This window comes from Pan troglodytes, chromosome 11 (assembly GCF_028858775.2).
Source record: "Pan troglodytes isolate AG18354 chromosome 11, NHGRI_mPanTro3-v2.0_pri, whole genome shotgun sequence".
NCBI lineage: Eukaryota > Metazoa > Chordata > Mammalia > Primates > Hominidae > Pan > Pan troglodytes.
In genome coordinates this window covers 29202680-29226935 of record NC_072409.2, presented here as the reverse complement: position 1 = coordinate 29226935, position 24256 = coordinate 29202680, and the positions used below count along the sequence as shown (strand labels likewise).

The 24256-nt window shown below is 43.1% G+C and overlaps 1 protein-coding gene across 9 annotated transcripts in view; it reads right to left on the bottom strand.

The window, feature by feature from the left end:
- The window catches only part of EPB41L4B (erythrocyte membrane protein band 4.1 like 4B), a 148361-nt gene that overhangs the window by 55906 nt on the left and 68199 nt on the right, over nt 1-24256 (bottom strand). For 8 of the 9 annotated variants that reach the window (XM_054658372.2, XM_016961406.4, XM_016961401.4 and 5 more), the window contains exons 13-15: nt 23496-23526; nt 19682-19715; nt 15550-15614 (exon numbers count right to left, since the gene is read on the bottom strand). In XM_054658372.2, the coding sequence (XP_054514347.1) occupies nt 15550-15614; nt 19682-19715; nt 23496-23526 (130 nt within the window). Of the gene's footprint in view, nt 1-12077; nt 13734-15549; nt 15615-19681; nt 19716-23495; nt 23527-24256 lie in introns of those variants that run through there. The other variant, XM_016961408.4, reaches the window with a different exon arrangement.

The window sequence follows — 24256 nt, the reverse complement described above, 5'->3', positions numbered from 1 at the left end:
ATTCCTAATTTTGTTTTCTTGGCTTGTTCCACTAGTAAGGTCTCCAGAATAATATTGAATATCAGCAGTTATCCTTGCCTTATTTCTGAAGTTTATACATTATCTAGTGTTTCACCATTAAATGTCAGTTTCTGACAAATTCTACTTATCAGGTTAGACAGTTCTTCCACTCTTAGCTTACTAAAAATCTTGAAAGATTAGCATGACTTATTCTCAGCAAATCTGTGCTGTTTCTAAGTCAACACTGCTTCCTTTACTAAGTGCTTACAAAAGACTGTTCTCAAACTTTCCTCAGTATTGCACTCCAGCTTATCAGTCTAGTTTTTGGAACTCATGTTCCAAAAAAAACTGTCCATCTACTTGTCTAGCATTTTCCCAAGACTTTTTCAAAGGTATTGATGCTGACTCAGCAATGACAAGTGCAAATTTTCTCAGTGTTTTGGGAGACCATTTTTCTGAGCCTAAACACTTGAGCTAATCAAAAAGCAGTAAAATATTTCCTGACTACTCCTTCTCTTATCTTGGACTTCAATTTTCTTCTGTTTGTTCTCTTCACTCTCTGCAGTTAGTATAGTGACTAGCTTCCTTGTTGAAAAAGAAAAAAGCACAACAAAAGTCGGGTAGCTCTGCTTCTGCCTGTTAGTCTCACATACCATCCTCAAAACTGGGTGTCATTAAATTGCTCATCTTTTTGCCCCAACTGAAGTGAGCATCTACAAAACTTTGGAGTCCTTAAAAAAAGTTCTGTGTCCCTTTGTTTTTGATCATATGTTTCACCTTCCTACTCTTTAAAATACTATTACAAATTGTGGGTTCATCTGAGAGGCTCATAAAGCCTTTCTCTTTCGGATTATCTATGCTTTCTAAATTCACAGCCCATGTAAAAAATATTCAAGTCTATTTTCTATGACATTTTGAAATTGGATTTTCTAAACAGTAGAATATATATGATGTGATTATTTCACATTGCATACCTGTTTCAAAACATCTCATATACCCCATAAATACATACACCTAATATGTACCCACACAAATTAATTTTAAAAAAGAATATCAACAAGAAGAAGAAAAAGAATATGTGTGGAGAATTAAGCCCTGGATTTCACTCACTTCATGTTCATGATTCTGAGATGTCAGGGTTTTCTTCTTCCATGGATCTTGTTACTTACACATTTCCAATGCAGTCTTCCTTGCTGAACAGAATTTACAACAGTAATAACTGCAGGGTTTCTTCTACCTCCTAAGTAACCAAATCATCAGCCAGGCAGGCCAAGAAATCAACAGATTCCCCGCCTTTACCAGAATGCCCATGTCTGGATGGTCAAGAAGTCCCCCATAGGTACTACGCCAGCTGATGCAGTAGGAAATGCAATGAACTTCCCCTATCCAAAGTCGCATACATCTCGTCTGGATTGCTCAGTGCACACGTATCAAGTGCTGCCTGAACTCGGACTTACTCCTCAGCTATTTATGTCATGTGTCTTCACTCCAAGTTGGGGTTCCTGGCGGCGGGATCAGTGTATATGTAGCCCACACAGTAGACTCACAGGTAGCACACAAGTTCTCCACACACCTTCTGGAGGAGCTGGTTGGGACAAACTGGTTCCTGTTTTACTTTAGCCTCAATGGGGACAATTCCATATTCCTAATCAGAATTAACACATTGGGGATAAGCTGACAAGGACCTCAGTAGAACTTTCCAACTGGTAAGCCTCAGAAGGGTTGCAAGTGGGCTGAACCATTTATTCTCCCAGTCCTTGGAGTAAGTGGGCAGGACATGGGGAGCCTGGAGCTTCAAGCAGCCTTGTCTGCTTGTCCCAGCATGCTATACGTCACTTTCTATGTGTGCCAAGGACAAGAAAAAGTCAGGAAGCCCTGCCACTAGTCCATACCCAGTCCATTCGCCCGGAACTGTGGCTCTCCAATTGGGACTCTCTTAGGATAATTGACTCAAGTAGTGTGTTTTTACAGCAGATGGTGTCAGCCAGAATCATACCTCCTGATTGAATACCAGTGCATTAATCATGCTCTTTAAATATTCACAGAGCAAAAAACCCCAAAATCTAACATTTTTGAGTGCCCAGTACTTTACCATCAGTTAACTTAATCTTCCAACAACCATTTGAAGAAAGGACAATTATTATTATCTTCATTTCATACATAAGGAAAGAGGAGCAGAAAGACCAAGGAGCTTTCCTCAAGTCATGCAGCTAGTAAATGGCAGAGCTGGGATTTGAACCCAGGTAACCTGGGCTCTCTGAATTACTAGGCAATACTGCTTTGCCATGTGTTTGGAAGGAGCAATCTAATGACAAAAAAGGAACATGCATTGGCACTTAGCTTGGCTTTGCTGCTGTTTGCCTACGTGACCTTAGGTAACTCACTTATCTGGGTGGCAGACACTGCATTTTTGGACATTAAGCATTCGTATGCCAGGAACTACAGCTCAATGATATAATTTGATCTGTGCCATGTCCGACTGAGAGATGAGAGAAAGTACAATTTACTCATTCTGGTTTCCCAGATAGCTGTCGCTTATTTCAATTTTAATTTGGTAGAGACTAAACAGACTGATATATTGTTACATGTTCTTATTGAATTCAGGGAAAGCATACTATTTGGCAGCAAGTAGAGTCTATATTTGAAACACTGTACTTTTTTCATAATGGATTTTCGAAGAAAATTGTATCAACATCTTAGAAGTGTCATACATTATGAATGTTGTATCTATTAATTAGGGATGATTTCTTATAGCAACTTAGTGGTCCTATATCTAAAAAAAAGACTAGTGAGAAGGTTGACTCTACTTCATCTTTCTTTTCAGAAAAGGTCAAAATTGGCCACACGTGGTGGCTCACGCCTGTAATCCCAACACTGGGAGGCCAATGTAGGTGGATCATCTGAGGTCAGGAGTTCGAGACCAGCCTGGCCAACAATCAGGATGAAAACCCAACACTACTAAAAATACAAAATTAGCTGGGCATAGTGGTGCACGCCTGTAGTCCCAGCTACCCAGGAGAATGAAGTGGGAGAAATGCTTGAATCTGGGAGGTGGAGGTTGCAGTGAGCCAAGATTGTGCCATTGCACTCTAGCCTGGGTGACGAGTGAAACTCCATCTCAAAAAAAAAGGTCAAAACTGCATTTTTTGGGTGTAGTTTAGATTCCTTTATAGAGGCTAATTGGCCCAAAACTTTTCCAATTTGTATTTCTTTCAAGAAATGTTCCAATCAACTTTGCAAGCAATTCTGATGCTAGCACAGTTGATGTATGAATCCATGCTAGATGGGGAGCTCTTGATCTGATGATGATTAGCTACCTGGAGCCAAAGATGGCATCTTCTTCAACATACCAGCACGGCACAGAAACATAGCAGAACTTTATTCAATTAATTAGTTTTAGTGCATTTAAATTTTAATTCTCCTTAGGTAATTTATCAAGTATCTATTCATAAAAGTTGCACTTTTGACATGAATTCCCTACTTGTTCCTAACTACATTATGTAGTCTCTGCAAAACTGCAGATTAACATCCCACATCCTAAGGACTGACAAGAGCCTTCGGGGTTCAGTAGTTCCTGGGTCTGAGTCCTGTGTGAGGTAGGACAGGATATGTGCTTCCATCTCTGAGTCTGGAATTTTCTTTTGGCAAACAACTATCAAATGATTTCAATAAATAGGTGTAAGCAGGTCCCGACATTTTTCTGCCAGAAAGGCTGTTTTGTTGCAATGCTATTCTTGCTAGGTTTTGCAATGGCTTCCTCATTGTGTGTGTGCCTTCACAGGTGTGCATGTGTGTGCAGTCCAGAGAATTACTATTTCATGAGTTGATTTTTGCTCAGAGGCTCATGACCAAGTTTATTCAATCTTTTTCTTGCCTAAAGAAAAAAAAATACAAATATAGTCGCTTTGCCTTACAACAGTCACTTCTAATAAGCTAGACTTTCTATTCTGGGTTTCTTTTTTTTTGATGGAATATCGCTCTGTTGCCCAGGCTGGAGTGCAGTGGTGCAATCTCGGCTCACTGCAACCTCTGCCTCCCAGGTTCAAGTGATTCTCCTGCCTCAGACCCCCGAGTAGCTGGGATTACAGATGTGTGCCACCACACCTGGCTAATTTTTGTATTTTTAGTAGAGATGGAGTTTCACTATGCTGGCCAGGCTGGTCTCAAACTCCTGGCCTCAAATGATCTGCCCACCTTGGCCTCCCAAAGTGCTGGGATTACAAGCATGAGCCACTGTGCCCAGTCACTTCTGGGTTTCTTACAGATTTTTTTTTTTTTTTTTGGTGCGTCTCATTTCTGTGTTCCTGTGCCTTTATTCTGTTTTTTCAGGTGGCAACAGCATTAACAGACTTTCCCCTAACCACTTCTTTAAATACATCCTCAAACAGTGTTATATGAGAGCCCCCAAAGGGACAGTAAGACAAAAATAATCATTGTCATGAAAGCTCAGCTGTGAGTGTAAAATAATGTCCACATAGCAGATTCTTTGTCATCCTGTGCACTCTGACAGAGCTACGGCAGACTCAGGCATGAGCTGGGAAGTGTTATTTTTCCACTCCCCAGACGCCATCCGGCTCACTGAATGAATGAAATTAAAACATTATTCATCCCGGAATGTAGTTCAGGTTAGATGAATAAGATGCATAATCTGTTAAGAGTAGGTTTTAGACATTCTAATTGCACAAGACACCAATGTGAGCCAGAGTTGGAGCTGAACACTGGGTACGTGTTTCTAGGGTGATACAGATGAGGATTAATTGATTTTGGTATTCATTAGTGCTTAAAAATTTCTGCAAATGATCCTCTCTCTGTTCCCCAATTCTTGCAGGTTTTTCAGAAGCTTCTATTATGAACATCCTTAGTTGGCCTCCGAAGCTGTAACACTGATATGAATTTTAAGGGCTTGATGGTTTAATTGCCTTTAATACAGACAGTGTCCATTATTCAGCCAGGGAATGAAGCTGGTTGAGCATTAGCATAGCAACACCTCTTGCTTTTGAGGTCTCAGTGCAGAACGTGGATGTTTAAACCATTCACCATTCAGTAGGGGACGATTAGGAGGTTTCTGTGGGTTTCTTATAACATGAGCCTACAGGGATGTTCCTCTAATTATTCTAATCCTTTTTTAGTGGATGGCCTAGACTACAGCAGTTTTAATATTTTAAATTCTGCAGCCTTTCATCCAATAAAACCACAGGTGACTCTTGGGATGTGGCTGTAATTTCAGTTCCAATATATTGGAACTTTAATTGTAACTAGAAGTACATCCATCCTTCCTTGGTCAATGCACCAGGGAAATTCATGATGTCTGGGTGGGTATCTAAGAAGCCTGAGTGGAAAGTTCTCAATACCCTCCCAAACAGGAAAGGAAACACAGATATTCAAAATCAATTCCTTTCCCTTTGCTATCTTTATGTTGCCCACATTCCCTTTTTCAGCTCTGCCGGGCAGTATCATGCTGACTGTTACCTGAATTTCTGGGAAACTACTTTTTTTTTTTTTTTTTTTTTTTTGAGATGGAGTCTCGCTCTGTCACCCAGGCTGGAGTGCAGTGGTGTGATTTTGGCTCACTGCAGCCTCCGCCTCCCGGGTTCAAGCGATTCTCCTGTCTCAGACTCCTGAGTAGCTGGGGTTACAGGCATGCGCCACCAGGTCCAGCTAATTGTTTGTATTTTTAGTAGAGATGGGGTTTTGCCATGCTGGCTAGGCTAGTCTTGAACTCCTGACCTCAGGCGATCCACCAACCTTGGCCTCCCAAAGTGCTACGATTACAGGCATGAGCCATCACGCTTAGCCTGGAAACCTACTTTTAAAAAAATGGTAAATATCAACTCATTCAAGCCTTCCCTTTCCTCACTATTATAAATGCTAAGATGACATGGTTAATTGTACTTCATCAGCCTGATCTTTATTAAGGAGCATGACTCAAGAATAGGGGTTTCAGATGGTTCACAGAAAACATATAACAAACCGTCTTTAGAAAGATTAAAAGGTGCATAGCCTTGTTCACAGAGAATGTAATTAAAGCAGAAATTCTGGATTTTACCCATCAGACTAAGTTAAAAAAAAAAAAAAGCTAGCAAAGGCTATGATTTGCTTCCTGTGAGGTCACAAAGGCATTGTCATAATTGCTGGGGGTGTCTGTGAGCTGGGGGGAGTATAAACAGGTGGAATATATTTGGAGAGAAATTTCATTAGACAATATCCAACTTAAATATGCACATACCTTTTGACCTGGATGCTACTTCGAGGGAATTTATTCTACAGATAGATTTGTTCAAGTGCACAAACACAAGGTACAAGAATGGCAGCATCACTGTAACTTGAGGGGGTTGATGCAGCTTAAATGTCCATCAATATTGATTGGTTAAATATATGCTCATTTATACATGGAGTAGCTCTAGATTGACAAGGAAAAATGCTAACAATGTTTGCTTCCAAGGAAAACTGGGGAATAAGAAGGTGGAAAGGAAAAGTAACTTTTGGCTATTTGTATTTGAATTTTTACTATTGTTTGTATTATCTATCTTAAAAAAGGCAACAGGCCAGGTGCAGTGGCTCTCCCCTGTAAACCCAGTATTTGGGGAGGCCAAGGCAAGAGGATCGCTTGAGCCCAGGAGTTCACACCAGCCTGTGCAACATGGCAAGACCCCATCTCTACAAAAATTTTTTAAAAATTTAGCAAAGCATGGTGGTGCATGCCAGCTACTCAGGAGGCTGAAGTGAGAGGATCACTTGAGCCCCGGAGGTGGAGGCTGCAGTGGGCCATGATTGCACCACTGCACTCCAGCCTGGGTGACAGAGACAGACCGTGTCTCAAAAACAAACAAACAAAAACAACAACAAAATGGCAACAAAGCACAGTGGTTCCCTTTTGTTACTAACTTTCCACTCAGTCTCCTAATAGTTAAAATCTTCCTCCAATTCGTCTAAGATGAAATCCCAAATTAGACAAAGTGGGAATGGAGCAGACACTCTTGTTTCAATTCTCCAAGCCTCTGAGTCCCAATCGTAGCAGCAGAATGGACTCTCAGCCATCTCACCAATTCTTTATGCCAATTCTGCCATGTGCAGATGGGAAAGCATTGTCCACATTCTGCCTGGACAGTTATTTCCTAGTATTCTCGGACAGAAATATCATTTCTATTTCTTTTTTCTTTCCTCAAAAGATCCCCATGGTGTTTCTGCTCTGAGTTTGTTAGTTTCAAAGAGACATGTCTTTATATATGTGTTAATGCTCTTACATCTGATCTGTCCTTTGGAACCAAACACCCCTTTCCCTTTCTAAACTTAGAATATACATCTCAAGCCATCAATCTATTAGAAACACCATTTCTTCAGCTAGACTTTTTTTTTTTTTTTTTTTTTAGATAAGAGTCTCACACTGTCACCCAGGCTGGAGTGCAATGGCGTGATCTTGGCTCACTGCAACCTCTGCCTCCCTGGTTCAAGCCATTCTTCTGCCTCAGTCTCCCAAGTAGCTGGGACTACACAGGCACACACCACCACGCCCGGCTAGTTTTTGCATTTTTAGTGGAGACGGGGTTTCACCATGTTGGCCAGGCTGGTCACAAACTCCTGACCTTGAATGATCCACCTGCCTTGGCCTCCCAAAATGCTGGGATTACAGGTATGATTCACCACGCCCGGCCTTGAGCTATTTTGAATCTCTTTGGCCTGTTTCTGTCCACATGGACAGCTACGACCTTACGAACCACTAAAAATTCTTACCATCTAGCATCAAACACTGCGCAAAATATCTTTTGTATATAATGTCATTTATTGATAATTCTCTTATAAGTGAGATACTGGTAAATTCCATCTGGGGATGAGGAAAATGAGGTGTCCAGAAGAAATTGGCCAAAGGTCCCATGGCTAGTAAGTGGCAAAGCTGGGATTCAAACCGTGTTGAGATTCCAAAGCTTCCACACTTCACCTAATCAGAGAACTATGGGGCTCTTGTCCCTTGACAAAACCAGACCACCACACTGTGGACCCTTTAATCCTTCTCTCATCTGGCTGGCAATGTCTTGCCATTTTACTTCTGCAAACTTCCATCTGTTTCCCAATCATGGGCTCCAGTCTTAGCCCAGGTGCTTAGACTGGTGTATACACACGCCCTGTCCTTCTCCAACAGCTGGAATTCACTAGTCCCTTGCTTCTGAAGTGGGAACGGAGGGCAGAACACAGACTTGGTTTGATAGATTGCAGGGGGCCAGTTAATGATGAAATTAAAGCCATACAAAGAACCACTAGAATGCTCACATTTTTCTGCTTCACCTTGGGACTAAGGAAGTGCATAGCTTTGCTGAGCAGACAGATCTAGTTACTTATTATGATGTGTCCATCCATTGACTTAACATTATGCCTATTAAAAAAAAAAAAGAGTTGACCTCTACTGACAGTTAAAATTGAGGCATTAAAATAACGATGAACACAAGCAGGTAAGTAGCTTTGCTTTCCCAAAGTGAAAAGCAAACCTGGACTGCCCACCTCAGGTTGTCCTGGGCTGTTAAAATGCAGGATCTTGGGTCTTACCACTGACCATTTAGAATGCCACAAGCCACATTTTTAGTAAGTTGTCCAAGCCATTCTTTAGCTCCCTAATTTTGGCAGAAGTGGGCCTATCTGCAGAACTATTGAGGATTTCTTTTGCTAAGGCTTAGCTGAATGTCCGTTTTACATGTTTGTCTTTTTGATATCCCCAGGGTTTCTTACAATGTGCCATTTCTCATGTGCAAGGGACCTTTAACAGTGACTTGCTTTTTCTCTCCGCCCCCTTATGCTTCGCCTCTGCATCTGTCCACTGCCTCCTGTAGCGAGACAGTGGAAGCAAATCATCCTAGACCAATGTAGGGTATTTTCCTGGTACGTTTGGAAGACTTGGTCAGCCAGGGAATTGATTTACAACTCTTAAGTTTGGGAAATACTGATCCGAAGGGATCAATATGGCTGTTCAGTGAGTTCTTTAATGAGCTCAGATTTTAAAGGACTAGTTAAAAGCTGTAAAGTCAAGGGCAACAAAAGACTCTGTCATTACTTGTGTTCAGAGAGGGACCCAGGAGGCTGGAGTCGCTGACCTGGAAGGATGGTGCAATATTAACAGGCAAGAAGGACTGAGAGGAATTCCCACACTGTCCTTATTCCTCCATCTTTGTGGTTAAGGAGAACCATCTTCAACAGAAATGGTAGACCAATAAATGAAATAGGCAAAAGGGTTTTGAAGACCAAGGTAATTAATTACCTGGCAGGATTTAGAGACTTCTGGCATGAATTACATCAATCAAATGACAACTGTCAATACACTGTTGGATGTTCTGAGGGACCACAGAAACATGAATAGATGATAAACCAGTACATACCCGAGTTCCAAAATGTAAAAGTTAATTCCATTAATTATGGAATAGTGTGGTTTTACTGTCAAGTAATATTCCAGAAGACATTGTTCATTTGTGAACTCTTTGGAAGGAAGCCATAGAGTGGACCATCTCAAATAAGCAGTGGTTCATTAAGAATAATGTCCAATCTCTGCTTCTTTGAAAATGGGACTACTGCTGAATGATGCCTGTGCGGACAGGATTTTTAGACTGGGGGAGGGGTGGTAAGGTGTGGAGAGGGTTACTAGACCACTGGAGGGGGTGTGTTTGGGGAGAAGGCAGTAAACAGCGTTATTAGATCACAGGTGATGGAGATGAACAAGGTTACCAGCCCTGGTGTGTGTGAGTGGGAGGTATGGACAGTTATGACTGGTAGTGGTGATGGTGGAGGGAACATGGTTACCAGGCCACACTGGTGGGGGCTGTATGGACAGGGGTTACTAGATGGCTGGAGGGAGTGGATGGCTCTCTGGTTAGCAATTAGATTTCAGTGGAGTGAACTGTTCAACATCATCTAGCAGTCTCATGGAGATGTGGATCCCCACGGTTGCAAATGGTGGGATGAAGGGTGAGAGGCAAGAGAGCACTGTGGTTGAGACCATAGGCTCTGGAATACAGGTTGCTTGGTTAAACTCTAAGCCTGAGCTTCCCTATCTATGAAAAACAGGATACTACCCATCTCACAGAGTGGTCAGGAAGTGAAGTGACACATGCAAAGCCTAGCATTAGATGACTAGCCCCTATATATTAGTGCAGATCAATGTCTACCTACCGGGGTTTCCAATGTCACGTGGCTGGACTTTCTTCTGCCCTGTACAGCATGATACCAATGCCTCAAACGAGAACACAGTTGACACACTGAGTAATATTCAGATAATGAAACTGAATCTAGAAGTCACATGGTGGTCAGTGTCCTACTCACAGTATGATGCCCCCATACTGGATAAGGTTGTTCAGATACCTTCAGACCAGCCCAGAGATGATGTATTATTGCCTGTTATCTGGTTAGACATCTCCTTTCAAATGAATGTGGAATAATCCATTTGCTGAGCAGACATTCACTGAGCACCTGCTATCTGTCAGGTGCTGGGGAACAAAGGCAAGTAAGACACAAAGCTCAGATTGATGCAGTGTACAGGTTTCAGGATGAGATAAACAAAAGAGCCCATTTTAATACAAAGCTGTAAGTGCAACATTGCTATAGATGGGGGTAGAAAGGGAGGGGGTTATTACTGGAGCACAGAATTAACCCAATTTGCAGAGGTGGGGCCGTCAAGAGTCCCTGGGAGAAGATGTCTGGGCAGAGGCAGACATTGAGCAGGAGTTAGGGGAAAGGATGGGAGTGACAGAATTCTAGGCAGAAAGAACAGTATTTGCAAAGGCACAGATGTGAGTAACAGCAGGGTGTGGCACATGCCAGGAACCACAAGCAATTTGGCATTGAAGGATTTTCAACAGTAGGGTGAGAAATGGTGGATATATGCTAGAGCAAGAGGATGGAGACACGGAGTGGGGAATTCCACTGAGAGGCCCTTGGACTTCATCCTCAGGGTAATGGCAAGCACTGCAATGGCACAGGCCGACTGTGTTTTAGAAAGATCACTCTAGTGACTGGGAGGAGCAAGAGCTTGTCAGGAGCAACTGCAGTCAGGGAGATCAGGAAGGGCACCTCTGAGCCAGAGAAAAGATGCTCCTATGGGATCCATGCCAGTAAGAAGAGAGAGGAAAGCCCAAGTATGAATACCAAGGCAGAGGTGAACAGACCTAGGTACCGTTTGGATATGGGTGGCGACAGGGAGAAGAGTTGTAGATGATGTATACATTCTTACTGTGGGTAAAAAAGGGAATTCAGGCAGAAGAAAAGTTTTGTGGGAGGAGGGTAAAAGATGATCGATTTGATTTTTGATAGGTGGAGTTTGACGTGTACACAGGATACCCAAGTTGAAATGTCAGTCCAAAAGTTCACAGGACAGTCTGGGTTACAGAGGATGGTTTCAGAGTCAACAGCATGACAAAATCATGACAGAATGAGAAGACTTGGGTAGACTGTGGTGAAAAGAGCAGTGAGCAGAAGAAAGACCTTTAGAAAACACCAACAGGTAATAGGATGGCAGAAAAGGAGGCTGTTAAGACTGAACTGGTCAACTGCTGTAGAGAAAGGTCCACTAAGTTAAGGAATGAAAAGTGTACACTTCATTTAACAATCAGGATATCATAAGTATGCATACTGGTGAGGCTTCTTGGTTGCAGACAACTGAAACCACTCAAGTTACTTTAAGCAGAGAGGTATTTATTAGAGGGTATTATATGGCATACACAATTTCCAGGAGCCCACAGATAAGGGTTTGGATGCCTTCCTGCCAGGAAGAGCACAAGTAGCCAGGACAAACACCTACCTTTACAGGACTATTACTGAGGAAATTCCACTGCCACCACTTCTCTCTACTCAGCACCTGTGACAGGCAGGACAACCTTCACCAGAGTTGCCCCAGATGAAGAAAGGCATCAGCTGCTGTGCCTATAAGATCCACTCTTGCCAAGAGCAGCCTCATTCTAGGATGATCTTGCTCCACCCACCTAACTGAATGCTCACCTTCAGACTTCCAAAAGCCAGCTGTTCTGTTACCAAGGTCATTCACAAATGAGACTTCTGCATAGCAACAAGAATCAATTTTTAAAAAATGAAGATGGAGTCAAAAAAAAGCAAGAATAATCTTTATTCCTTGGAAACACATTTGTAAAAATGCTATCAATAAGATGAAAAGATTCAGAACACATGCATTTGTATGCAGCACATACAGTGAGCATCAGAACGTCTGCTAAAATGGAATACACCTGTAAACAAATGCCTTAGGGAGAGTTTATAGGTAGTCAGCTCCACTGTGCAAGGTATGCAGCTGATACCTTCTCTTGCTGAATAGATTTTTGCAGTAGCCAAAAAAGATCAGATTTTAGTAATAAAATATCTCAAAGGATGTCAAACATTTTTTAGAGGGCCTAACATGGGCAAAATTACAATTACATATACAAAAATGGCACAAGAATCAACTGATTTCACAGAAATACTAATAAAACATTTCAGGTCTATTATTAAGAGAAAAAAATGTTTGACTCAGGGCTTGAAATGGGGGAAATAAATATTTTGGTACAAGCTTTAACCTAAAAGACAACATATTGATTTCTGGTTCTACCAACAGACTAGGGCAACAACCATCTCATCCTACTCTACAGAATGCTTTGGCACAACTTCAAGAAAACCTTATATGCTTTCACTTGAGCCATAAATGATCTTGATTGCACGTTGCTTTTTAAGAGTGAAGTCTAGGGTAAAAACCAATCCCCCAATTCTGACAGTGTGTATTCACAATTATGTCTTCTGAAATCACGCAAGTTAGCAGCACCAATCATTCAGACATTAAAAATTATTCCCATACTTGAGCAGCAAATTCGATCAAAACAAATGCTATGCAATTTAAGATTAGTACGACTGCTTAAATTCAAAGTAGCTCAACTGCTTTAAGATGTGAAATTCAAAGTCCCCCTGTATCTATATAACATCTAATAAGTTATATAATTTATTTAGCTTCTGAAAGGAGTAACTCTGTCAAGGAAGTGGGTATTGCAGTTTTCCTTGTGATAAAATTAGTTTGAATGTATGTCCTCAACCTAAACAAAATGAAATGTTAACAAATTGCAGAATTTTAGAGTTGGAAAGGACCTTGGAGATCACTTAGTCCAACCCTCTCTTTTCAGATGGGGAAAATGAGGTCAATGAAGGGGCAATGACTCGTCCAGGCCACACTAGGGAAACTGGACCCTAGCAATCTCAACTTCTACGACAGGAATATATGCTGAGCAATCTTCCCAAGCTCTTCTGGTTTTATTTGCTCCCATTAATTAAATAACAAAGAACATAGGAACATAGTAAAATGATAAACATAGACTTTGACTCCAATTTTAAAATCAGAACATCAATATGATTCCTGAGCCTTTAACTACCTTCATTTTAATGAGAATGCAGTCAACAGTAAATTATGACAAGCTATAGTGGTTTTATCTTCAAATATTTACACGGACATCAAAAACACCTTTCAGGACTACTCCTTAAAGACACTCGTCCAAACACATCCATCCATCTGAGGCCAAGACACTTTTCATGGAATGCAATGAAACTATGAAGGTGAATGGAAGAGAGATGCTTCAGTCTCTCAAAGTGCAGTCATGAGTTTATCTCGATACATCATACTTTGCATCCCTCCTAAGTTCTTCTGGTTCTGGTCGTGGACATAATCAAAATGGCTGTCATCTCCACTGGCCGATGCTTTCCAATGCGACCTGTCATCCTGAAAGGATGGCCTGTTTTGTTTGCAGAGCGAATGGTTAGTGGGAGAATGGAAGAAAATGCAGAAATGTAAGTGAAACAACACAAGCACAAAGGAAATGGGGCAGGGGGAACCATGAGCCATGTGAATGGGGATGGCTATGAATGGAAATGAATGGATTTCCTAGTGAGAATTTTAAAAATTCAGATGCAGATCACCTATGAACTTCCAAGCAGAGCAAGGGTCTGTCTATGGTCAAGTCATCATTTCTCAAAGGGTGTCTCATGGGTCAAGTCCATCTGGAGAAAGCTAAGTGAAGGTGGAAAATGTTCCATTACTACAGGGCTGCTTGGAGGCATGCCAGCGTGCACCATGAATGCCTCAGGCAGCATTTGCCAAAAGTGTTGGACTAACAAACTCTGTTTTCATGGGGTATCTTTGTAGAGCTTGAAAATAAACAAAATGTTGGGCCCCACCCCATAGATTCTGATCCAGTAGGTCTGGGGTGGGGCTGAGAATTTGCATTAACAAGCTTCCAGATGACACTAAAGCTGCCAACAGCAGGCCCACCCCAGAGAGGCACTGTTTACGGCTTTCCTCAGAAGGCCTGCTGCTAGGCCATGCCTCAGAAGGAAACTAACATGATAAAACAGGCAATGATAAGCACAAACTTTTGTAAAAACAATGTTAATTAAAATAGCGTTTCTAGAAATCTCTTCTGTTTCTTATGTCTGAAGAATAAAGCACCTTTGAAATACAGCAAGATTTAGAATTATTACTCCACTAACCTAATCTGCTTTAAAAAGTTAAGTGACTACCAAGTGTTTATAAACAATCACGCTTTGGGGTTACAAAATTCCCCAACAAACTTTTTTTTGGCCTTGCTCTAAGTGGGTTTATTTCTAGCATTTTATTCTCCATACTTTCTCAGAGAAAGGCTAGCAACCTCACCTTTATGCAAACTGAACTTGCCAACTATGTTTCTGAAATAGCTTCACACATAAACACCAATTAAGACTGATCTAAAATTCAAATCTTAAAAGGAACATTTGCTTTCACAAAGCTAGCCTTAAAAAAAAAAAAAAAAAAAAAAAAAAAAAAAAAAAAAACCTGTCAAGCCTAACTATAAACACAGTCCAGCAGATGCCAGTTGGCTTAGAAAGGATTATGGTAGGTTGGGGCCAAGGTTGGTAAATGGCAGCCCTCGGCCCAATCCCACTGTTTTTCTAAATCAGTTTCATTGAAGCACAGCCATAGCCTCTCATTTATGGATTGTCTAGGGCTGTTTTCAAAGTACAATGGCAGAGTTAAGGAGTTGTGACAGCGACCACAAAGCAGAAGATACTGACTGTCTGATCCTTTACAGAAAAAGTTTATTGACCCCTCAGTTTAGGGAAAAAATATCTATTGCCACAAAAAGCAAACTCATTCCCCCAGCCCACCCCCGCAAAAAAAAAAAAAAAATCCTTAAAAAAAAAAAAAAAAAACCCATGACAACAAAATCCCCAAGCTTTCATCACATTTGAAGTAAACAAATTCTCAGGACAGAAAAATGTTACTTAGAAATTTTCAGTAACATCTTGAACACAAAACTAAAAACCAAGAATATATGAGATCAGAATGATTTTAAAAAATCAATTCATTTTTTATTTCACAAAGCATACCTTTGATACATCCACACACATCACTGGCTACCTTTGCTTTGAAAATTTATTCATCTCGGCCATGACAATGCATCCCTTAAGGGTTATTTCTGATGCAGACTTTCTACTCCTAACTAAGCAGAATCTGAACTTTTCTAGAGAAAGGAAAGCTTTCGAAGGTGCAGCTCTGGAAGCACCAGCACTTACCTGACATTTGGAGAGTGAGGATGCCACCGGGGCTGGCTGGGATGGATATTAGGATGATATTGAGGCTAGAAATAAAACACCAAACTTGATTATTTGATGACCTTTTAATTTCAATGGTCCTCATTCGCTTTGTCTGTTCCTGGCATCCACCCGAGGGGCTGGGGGACTAAGAATGGAAAGGCTATAGACCCTGGCTAGGGGGTGGATGTTTCCCAGGACGATCACGTTTCCCCCTCTGACAAAGGCTGGGGGCTGGCACCCAGTGCTGGTTCTTGCCCTCTCCAGAGGCGGCTCCCTGTGAAGGGGCTGGGAAGCTGCCCTTAGAAGGTGACAACACTGGCCTTGAAGGGGGTCGTCCGGAGTACCAGAGACAAGCTGTATTCATCTTCCCAAGGGAAGAGGCGGAAGGTGTCAGAGAGATGGGGAGAGTGGGAGGCAACTTCTCTCTTCAGAAACAATTTTTGTCATTGCTGAAAATGACAATGACCATGTGGAACAGTTACATCTGCACACAGACAAGGACTGGACAGGGATGCTAAGTGAAGCAGCAGGGCCGTGGGTGAAGGTTTTTTCTTTCTCTCTGGTTTATGCAATAAAAATAATCTTCTAAAATGCAATCCAAAACAAAATACCAAAACAAACAAAACCATCCAGAGCGCTTATCATCCTGATAAAACGGGAGGGAGGGAGAGAGTTCGAGAAGAAGGGATGAGGGGAGGGAGGGAAGGAAGGCAGGTAGGGAAGGAGAGAAGAAAGAAAAAGGGAAGGGAAGGAAGAAAGAGAAAGAAGAGAAGGAAGGAGGTTGAAGGTTGTCTTTTTTTTTTTTTTTTTTTTTTTTTTGACAGAGTCTCACTCTGTCACCCAGGCTGGAGTGCAATGGCAGTATCTTGGCAACCTCTACCTCCTGGGTTCAAGCGATTCTCCTGCCTCAGTCTCCTGGGTAGCTGGGATTACAGGCACGTGCCACCACACCCCGCTAATTTTGAAGGAAGTTGTCCATTTTAAGAAGAGAACACAGACCCTGTACTCACAAACGGACTGAGGTGCAGCCCTGGCCGGCTAGGTAGCAGCCTGCCTTTCCACTTCTGGCCTGCAGAGGGCAGTGGTCCTAGACATCAGCAGAAGTCAGGGGCTTCTCAAGGCTCTATCTCCTAAGGGGCAAATTAGGCCCTCCTGACATTTAAGTCACTACAGTCTTGCCACTGTTACTCTTTTAATTATTTCTTCCCCTCCTTCTCAGGATACTTTGCTTAGTAAGCAGTGGCCTGCTCTCTGGCACAGAGAATCTCAGCAGTTCTGTTCGTTCCATTTTCATGGACCTGAGACGCCCTCCCTGCCTGTTCTGTATTCAAGCAGCCTTTCCTTTCTCCTTCAAAGACGCCTGTCAGCAAGCAGACTCTGCAGCCCCCGGAAGAACATGCTGCAGGAAAAGGAATCTGGAGAAAATACCTCAGTAGCAGGATCTGGGAGCTGACCAGGGCTTTAGCATCTCCCTGCTGCAATCTCTGCATATTTCTCCTTTAGGGGCTACAGAAACCCACAGAGTTTAGATGATTTGCCCAGAGTCTAACTGTTCCAGGTGTTTTGATCACATAGACAGGCCCAGAATGAGGTTCCATTCATTGGCTGTTCAACAATAGAGAAAGGCTGACCTAGAACTGGACCCTCTATGTTTTCCTCTGGCTTTAAACACAACCAAATCAGATTCATCAGAGAGAGAGGTGGGAACCTTAGCCACAGACCTGGAAAAAGATTTTGGAAACTTCCTTGGTCTCCTCTGGCAATTTATTCACATTCTCAACTGTCAAGGAGTATTTTAGTGTTAACCCAGCTGGTTCTCGACTGGTACGCTCATATCCCTCGGAGGACAACGGGAAATGACTGTGTGCATGTTTGCTTGTCATAGTAACAGAGAAAAGGGAAGCTAATCATCCTGCAATTCCAGGGACAGTCCCAAACAATGAAGAACTCTCCCTCCCCAAATGCCAACAGCGTCCTCATTGAGAACACAGAGATCCATCCTTTGCAGCTGGCTGACCTTGCAGTGCTTGAAATAAGATAAATGCTGCAACACCATCCTCTCAAATACCCTTCACGGTATTCACATGCCAATCAGGCCACTTCTCAGGATGTTCTCTTCCCGGTCAATTTATTCCCAACCCTTGATAGAACACAAGACCTCTAAGACTGGCAAGGTCCAAAGGACCCGTGGTTGCCAATGATGTTGCGATAACAATGCCTAGATGAGTTTCAGTAGATCTGATTTCAACAATCGCCTCGATGTTCACTCTAAGCAGAAAACGCACAGTGAGAACACACCACAGGGCTATGTGGAGAGGGCACAAGCAGTGCTCAGCTGCTTTGCTTTTCCAAAATTTTTCTCTCCTTCAAGCACTGATCACCTATCAATTACCTGTCTCTACAACTTTTCAGTTACTCAACCTGAAAACCCCTTAACAAAAAACAATCAGTGAATAACAAGATTCAAGAACCCTGGGCCGGGCACGGTGGCTCACACCTGTAAACCCAGCACTTTGGGAGGCTGAGGCGAGCGGATCACTTGAGGTCAGGAGTTTGAGACCAGCGTGGCCAACATGGTGAAACTTTGTCTCTATTAAAAATGTAAAAATTAGCCGGGCACGGTGGCATACACCTATAACCCCAGATACTTGGGAGGCTGAGGCAAGAGAATCACTTGAACCCAGGATTATTTAAAAATAGAGATGGGGTCTCACTATGTTGCCCAGACTGGTCTTGAATTCTTGGGCTCAAGTGATCCTCTTGCCTTGGCTTCCCAACGTGCTGGGATTACACGCATGAGCCACTGTGGCCAACTCTGAGTTGGTCTTTGAGAGATACTTTAATATACTGATAGGAAGCAAAGGAATTCCAGGCAGACAAACATGGGCAAAGAATGGTGGGAAGAAATTATGGGGCAACAATTATGCAATTCCCTGTGAGTTGAACATATGGAGCGTGATGGGAGTGGTGAGAAATAAATAGAGAAGTTGGAACCAGGTGGTATAAGGCTGTGAATGGCCAGAGAGAGAGCCACCCACAGTGGCTTAGGAAGAATGTGCTTGATCCAGGCTGAGCTGTAAACCACACCTTCCATGCTACCAGGCATGGGTGAGCTGGCAGGCGGCACAGGCCCTGGTTGGCCGTCCTGAGAAACAGCAAGACGCCAGCCATAGAAACGTACCTGTGCTCCTTCTTGCAGGCGATGGGCCTAGCACATCGCCTAGCACAGTGCTTTACAAAGCAGGTTCTAGAAACCATGTATCTATTCACGTTAATGAGTTCACCACCACCAAAAAATGGTAGGGGTTGAGGCTAGCGTTTTTTTAAAAAAGAGATGAAGGGGCTGAGGCTAGTGTTTGTCTTTTTAAATAGATGAGTTCTCACTGTGTCGCCTGGGCTGAAGTGCAGTGGTATTCATGATAATAGCTCACTGCAGCCTTGAATTCCTGGGCTCAAGTGATCCTCTTGCCTTAGCTCCCCCAAATAGCTAGCACTACAGATGTACACCACCGTGCCAGCTCAAGACAAGTTTTTTTTTTTTTTTTTTTAAATCAGGGGCGTGAGAGGGGAGCAATTCGCAAATAATTTGGGGAAACAATAAATTAAAAAAAATAAAACATGTCTTTCTTGCAGGATTTCTCAGTACTTTCATACCTCAATGGACACTGTAAAATCCAAGAAGGGGAATGAAAGATGTGACATTTCCCAAACATTTGACCAAAACATCCTTTCCTGGAAGCCCATCTCAAGGGACTCATGTTCCCTGGGCCTAAAACACACTTTGACCAAAAGCTGCCTCACTTGAATGCCACTAAGGGGCTGTGTGTGGCCACCCAGAAACTTAAACATATGTCCCTGATGCTTGCCAGTTGACAAGGTTAAGAAAAACAGGCAGTTCAGATGGCCAAGAAGTGGCAGGGGTCAGAAGGAAAGCGCTCTTCTCTTACCATTTTCTCAAAAAAACAAATATTGTTATTATTTTCTCAAAATCTGATTACAAATATGATGACTGCTCATTATGGAAAATTTAGAAACTTTACAAAAACTTTTTTTAAATTTTATTTTTAAAATTTTCCTTCTTTAAAGAAAACCTTTAAAAGCAGTATCTTACCTGGTAATTATGGACTTCTGGATTTGTTTTAGAGCTAAAAAAACAAACAAACAAAAAAAACAGAAAAAAAAGAAAAATAACTTAGGTTGTAGAGTGGCATTATTAATGATTTATTTAACAATCATGAACTATTCCTATGTGCTACATACTCTAATAGGAACCTCCACATAATGACTTTTTTTTGGTTATTGGCTGTTTAAAATGAACATATAACAAGGAAAACCACAGACAGCAACTTTCACTTGTCCTTTTAGAGCTCACAAACAGAAACAGTAGGAAATATTCCAGAATGCAGTCTCAATGTCATGTTTTGGTGACAAAAAGGAGGTCCTGTTTCAGTTGGGCAAACCAAGTAATTTTACTCCCATTTCAGGCCTGCCCTGGCATTGCTGGGAGACCTCACAGCACTGGCACCAGAAGCTCCAGTGATGCGCAGAGCCTCTTCCCACGGCAGGGGGAGGCACCAGTCCCTCCTGAGCATCTCCCACTGGGTACTGTGGTGGGAGCCACATGTGGGTCCCCTTGCTATTAAAACCACTGTCAATAATCTGGCCACCACTTTGGAATGTTCTCTCCAGACAAGACTCTGTACTGGGAACTTCACATCTGTTATTATTTAATCCACACGACAAGGCTATGAGGTCAACAAATGTGACCACCTCGTTTTACAGATAAAGGAACAGTTGCCTAACAGAGAGTTGGGAAACCTGCTCAGGGTCGCCTGGCTGGTCAGTGGGAGCCAGGGCTAGAATCAACATCTGCAGAATCCTAAAGCCTGTCTTCTTTCTGCTAAACCAACTTGGCTCTTAGAGGGACTGAGAAAAGGCTCAGGGCTCCTCATCATGATCCTATTTCGATGGAATCTTTTTGTTTGTTTTAAGAGATGAGATCTCACATGTTGCCCGGGCTGGTCCTGAACTCCTGGGCTCAAGCAATCCTCCAGCCTCAACCTCCCAAAGTGTTGGGATTATAGGCATGAGCCACTGTGCTTGGCTGATGGGATCTTAAATGCTAAATATATATATATATAGGCCGGGCGTGGTAGCTCACATCTGTAATCCCAGCACTTTGGGAGGCTGAGGAGGGTTGATCACGAGGTCAGGAGATCGAGACCATCCTGGCTAATACGGTGGAACCTCGTCTCTACTAAAAATACAAAAAATTAGCCGGGCGTGGTGGCGGGCACCTGTAGTCCCAGCTACTCGGGAGGCTGAGGCAGGAGAACGGCGTGAACCCGGGAGGCAGAGCTGGCAGTGAGCCGAGACTGCACCACTGCACTCTAGCCTGGGCGACAGAGCGAGACTCCATCTCAAAAAAAAAAAAAAAAAAAAAAAAAAATATATATATATATATGTATATATATGTGTGTGTGTATATATATATACACACATATATATACATATATATATATATATACATATATATATATATATGGACAGAGCAGGCAATCATTATTGCCAGGAGGTGTGCTTGAAATCAAGTGTTATTGCTGGCTTCTCCAACACTGAGAGGCAAACAGATCATTGTTATAAGTCTTGCTTGGGGTCTAAATGGCTCTGTGTTCTGGTTTTCAGGGAGGACCAGTACACAGAGCTAGGCTCTGAGCCAGATCACCTCTGGCTGGACTTCATCAGGTAAGTTAAGCGTTCCGCAAGGTGCTATTTTTCTAGTAGTATCTCTGGAGCCCAGAGCACAATTTCATCCACAGCTCCCATAGCAATCCTACTCACCCCGGGATCCCACAGGCTGTGAAGAGCAATTGAACAGCTGCGAACAGCAGTTATTAGCTCATTTGTTCCTAAAGGGTATATTTATCAGGCCTTTTTTTGGGGGGCAGAATTTTTTTTTTTTTTTTAGTTTGTTTTGGTTCCCAATATATAATCTCCACTAGATGCTGGGAGGAAAATGTAATTTTATTAGGGAGAAACAAGCAAAACAATCACTACCTTAGAGAGCAAAGGAAAGAAATTGGGGCTGTAACTTACAAGCCCCAGAGAATTAAAAGCAAGACACCCCAACAAGCTAAGAAACGTACAGATACCATTTGGCATACTATCTGCCAGAAGGATCCTAGAAATGGGGTGAATCTAGAGACCTACAACTAACCCATCCAGAATACTGCAACCTCCTCCCACCGTCCGGGGCAGGGGGCGACACAGAGCAGTTCAACAGGACCCCTGAGCCCCTTCATCAGATGCTGAGAACAAAACCCAGAGACAAAAGGCAGAATGACGCTGAAAGTAGGATTTGGAATCAGAGATGCGAGGTTGAGTTTCCAGCTGTGTAATATGAGGGACCAGCTGTGTTCTCTAGAACCCTGGGTTCCTTGAAGGTGCCCTGGAGCTACGGGGTGGGAGGAGTGGCAGAAGAGCAGGCAGGAACTGGCCTCTCCCTCCCCACTCGACTTCATCCGGAGGACCTCCACATTTGTCTGTTCTGTATTTTGGGCTTTGACATCAGGTTTCTTCTAGAGGGTGAAAATCAGAGGGTAAAACAGTTTGGAAAAACACTGATCTAGCCCAACCTCCTGATTTGCAAAAAAGAAAACGGAGGCCCAGAAGTAGGAAGGCTTAAGTCTCCAGAGCTGGGTTAGAACACAGCTGGTACCTGGAGGGAGGGTTCCTGATGCCTCAGCCAGGGCTCTCCTCGCTCACCGGGGTATCTGCAACCCGCTCCACCCCATGCCACGTTTTGCCAACTGTCCTGACTGATAGTGCATGGCACAGTCAAGCTGTGCCCATCTCAAAGACCACCCTCTCAGCCGCCTTGAGACCTGCGCCTGGGATGACTGAGAGCCTAATGAACCTGGCCTACCTACCAGCGGCTGCAGTTCAGACCAAAGGTCCAAACAATGCAAGTCTGTGGTTCTCTCACATGACAGCTTGTCTACTCAACAAGCCAAAACTCACGTAAGACAGGCAGTTGTTTCAGAGAGAGCAAGAGAGGTCTATGCCGGGCAGACTCACCTGGGCAGCTTTAAAAACAAGCTATATGGGTCCCACCCTGAGAGACTGATTCAATGCGCCTGGGGTGTGGCTGCGGAGGATGTTTCAGATAATTATGCTCACCAGATCATTCTACTATACAGGCAAGACCCTGGACACCTGTGCCAGGGAAGAGGCCCGCAAAAACTATACCCCTTGGGCCAAATCTGGTCCACTGATATTTATAAGTAAAGTTTTATTGGAATGCAGTCACGTTCGCTCATTTACATATTTTCCACAGCGGCTCTCTAGCTACAACAGCAGAGCTGAGTAGCTGTGAAAGACACAGCAGAGCCTGCAAAGTCTCAAACATGGACTATGTGGCCCTTTACAGAAAATGTTTGCTGAATCCTGTGCTGGCAATTTTCACTCTTTTGATAAGTTCATTTTCCTGCAGGAATTTCAGTAAAGGTGTTTAATGTCTTCTATGATGTAAAACCTGCACGTCACTGAGCAAATCTAGCATCTGCTCTCGTCCAGCTTTTGCTCGCGAGCAAGGCCTTCCTCTCCCAGCACTGCCTGCCACGCCATGAGCACAGTGTGCTGCGCACAGGCCTCTACCTTTCCCACCCACTGTTATCATAAACAAAGCACACAGCTACTCAAACAAAGCAGCTGTGTTTGCCAAAAAAACCGAACTGTCTTGGAACATTATATTGTGTACTTATTGAAAGCCACGAGCATGGAATAGCCAGGCAGCAGAAAAAGGGGAAAAAAAATTACCAGATGACACACTTTCTGATTTCACTGTAGTAAGGAAAAAGTCAACATTGCAAATAAATACGATCCTTAGAGAGGAGAGCTGTGCTCTAGAGCTCAAGGACACTCACCAGAGCTGGGCTGCTATCACTGGGTTGCTTGCTATAAAGGAAAAACAGAAAGTTATGACATCTTAGAGAACTTTATCGCTTTCACCATGCAATGACAGATAATGGCCATGCGAGACTTCTACCACCACAGAGCCGTTCCAACTCCAACCCAGGCAGAACTGCATGGTGGCTACTTCTCCTTTCCTCAGGGAGAGTAAACTATCCCTCCCTCTGATTCACTCAGCAACCATCCACTCAGCAGGTTCCCAGGGCTGGGCGCTCTGGGAGGCAGGGACAAAGAGACACAGTCTCTGCTCTCAAAAGTTCCGTGTCTAGAGACAGAGAAAGGCAGATACAGAGAAGTGGGTAAAAGGGAAAACAGCACACGGTGATCAGGGATGAAATATAAGCATGGGTCTGGACTGAGGGGCCTCGGGGACGCCGTGAGGGCCTGCATGGACAGAGCCCTGGGAATGAGGTACAGCTTAGCCGCTTACACTCCATTTTGTTTTTAAAAGGATAGATGTGGCAGGGAAAATCATTAAAAGCTTGACAAAGAAGATGCTAGAACTCTGGCTGGAAAAAAGTCAGTGAAATAAGGGAGAGAAAAGAGGGAGGGGGAAGAGAATCACAGACCCTGGGGCCCAGAAGATCTCTAAAGCCATCTGGTGGGGTCAAACCACAGGACGTCCACTTCCCTCTGTGACAGCCACACCAGGGGGTCCCTCCCTTTGTGCTGTATACACCTGTAGGGGCTGGGAGCGCACTGCTATCTTGAGACA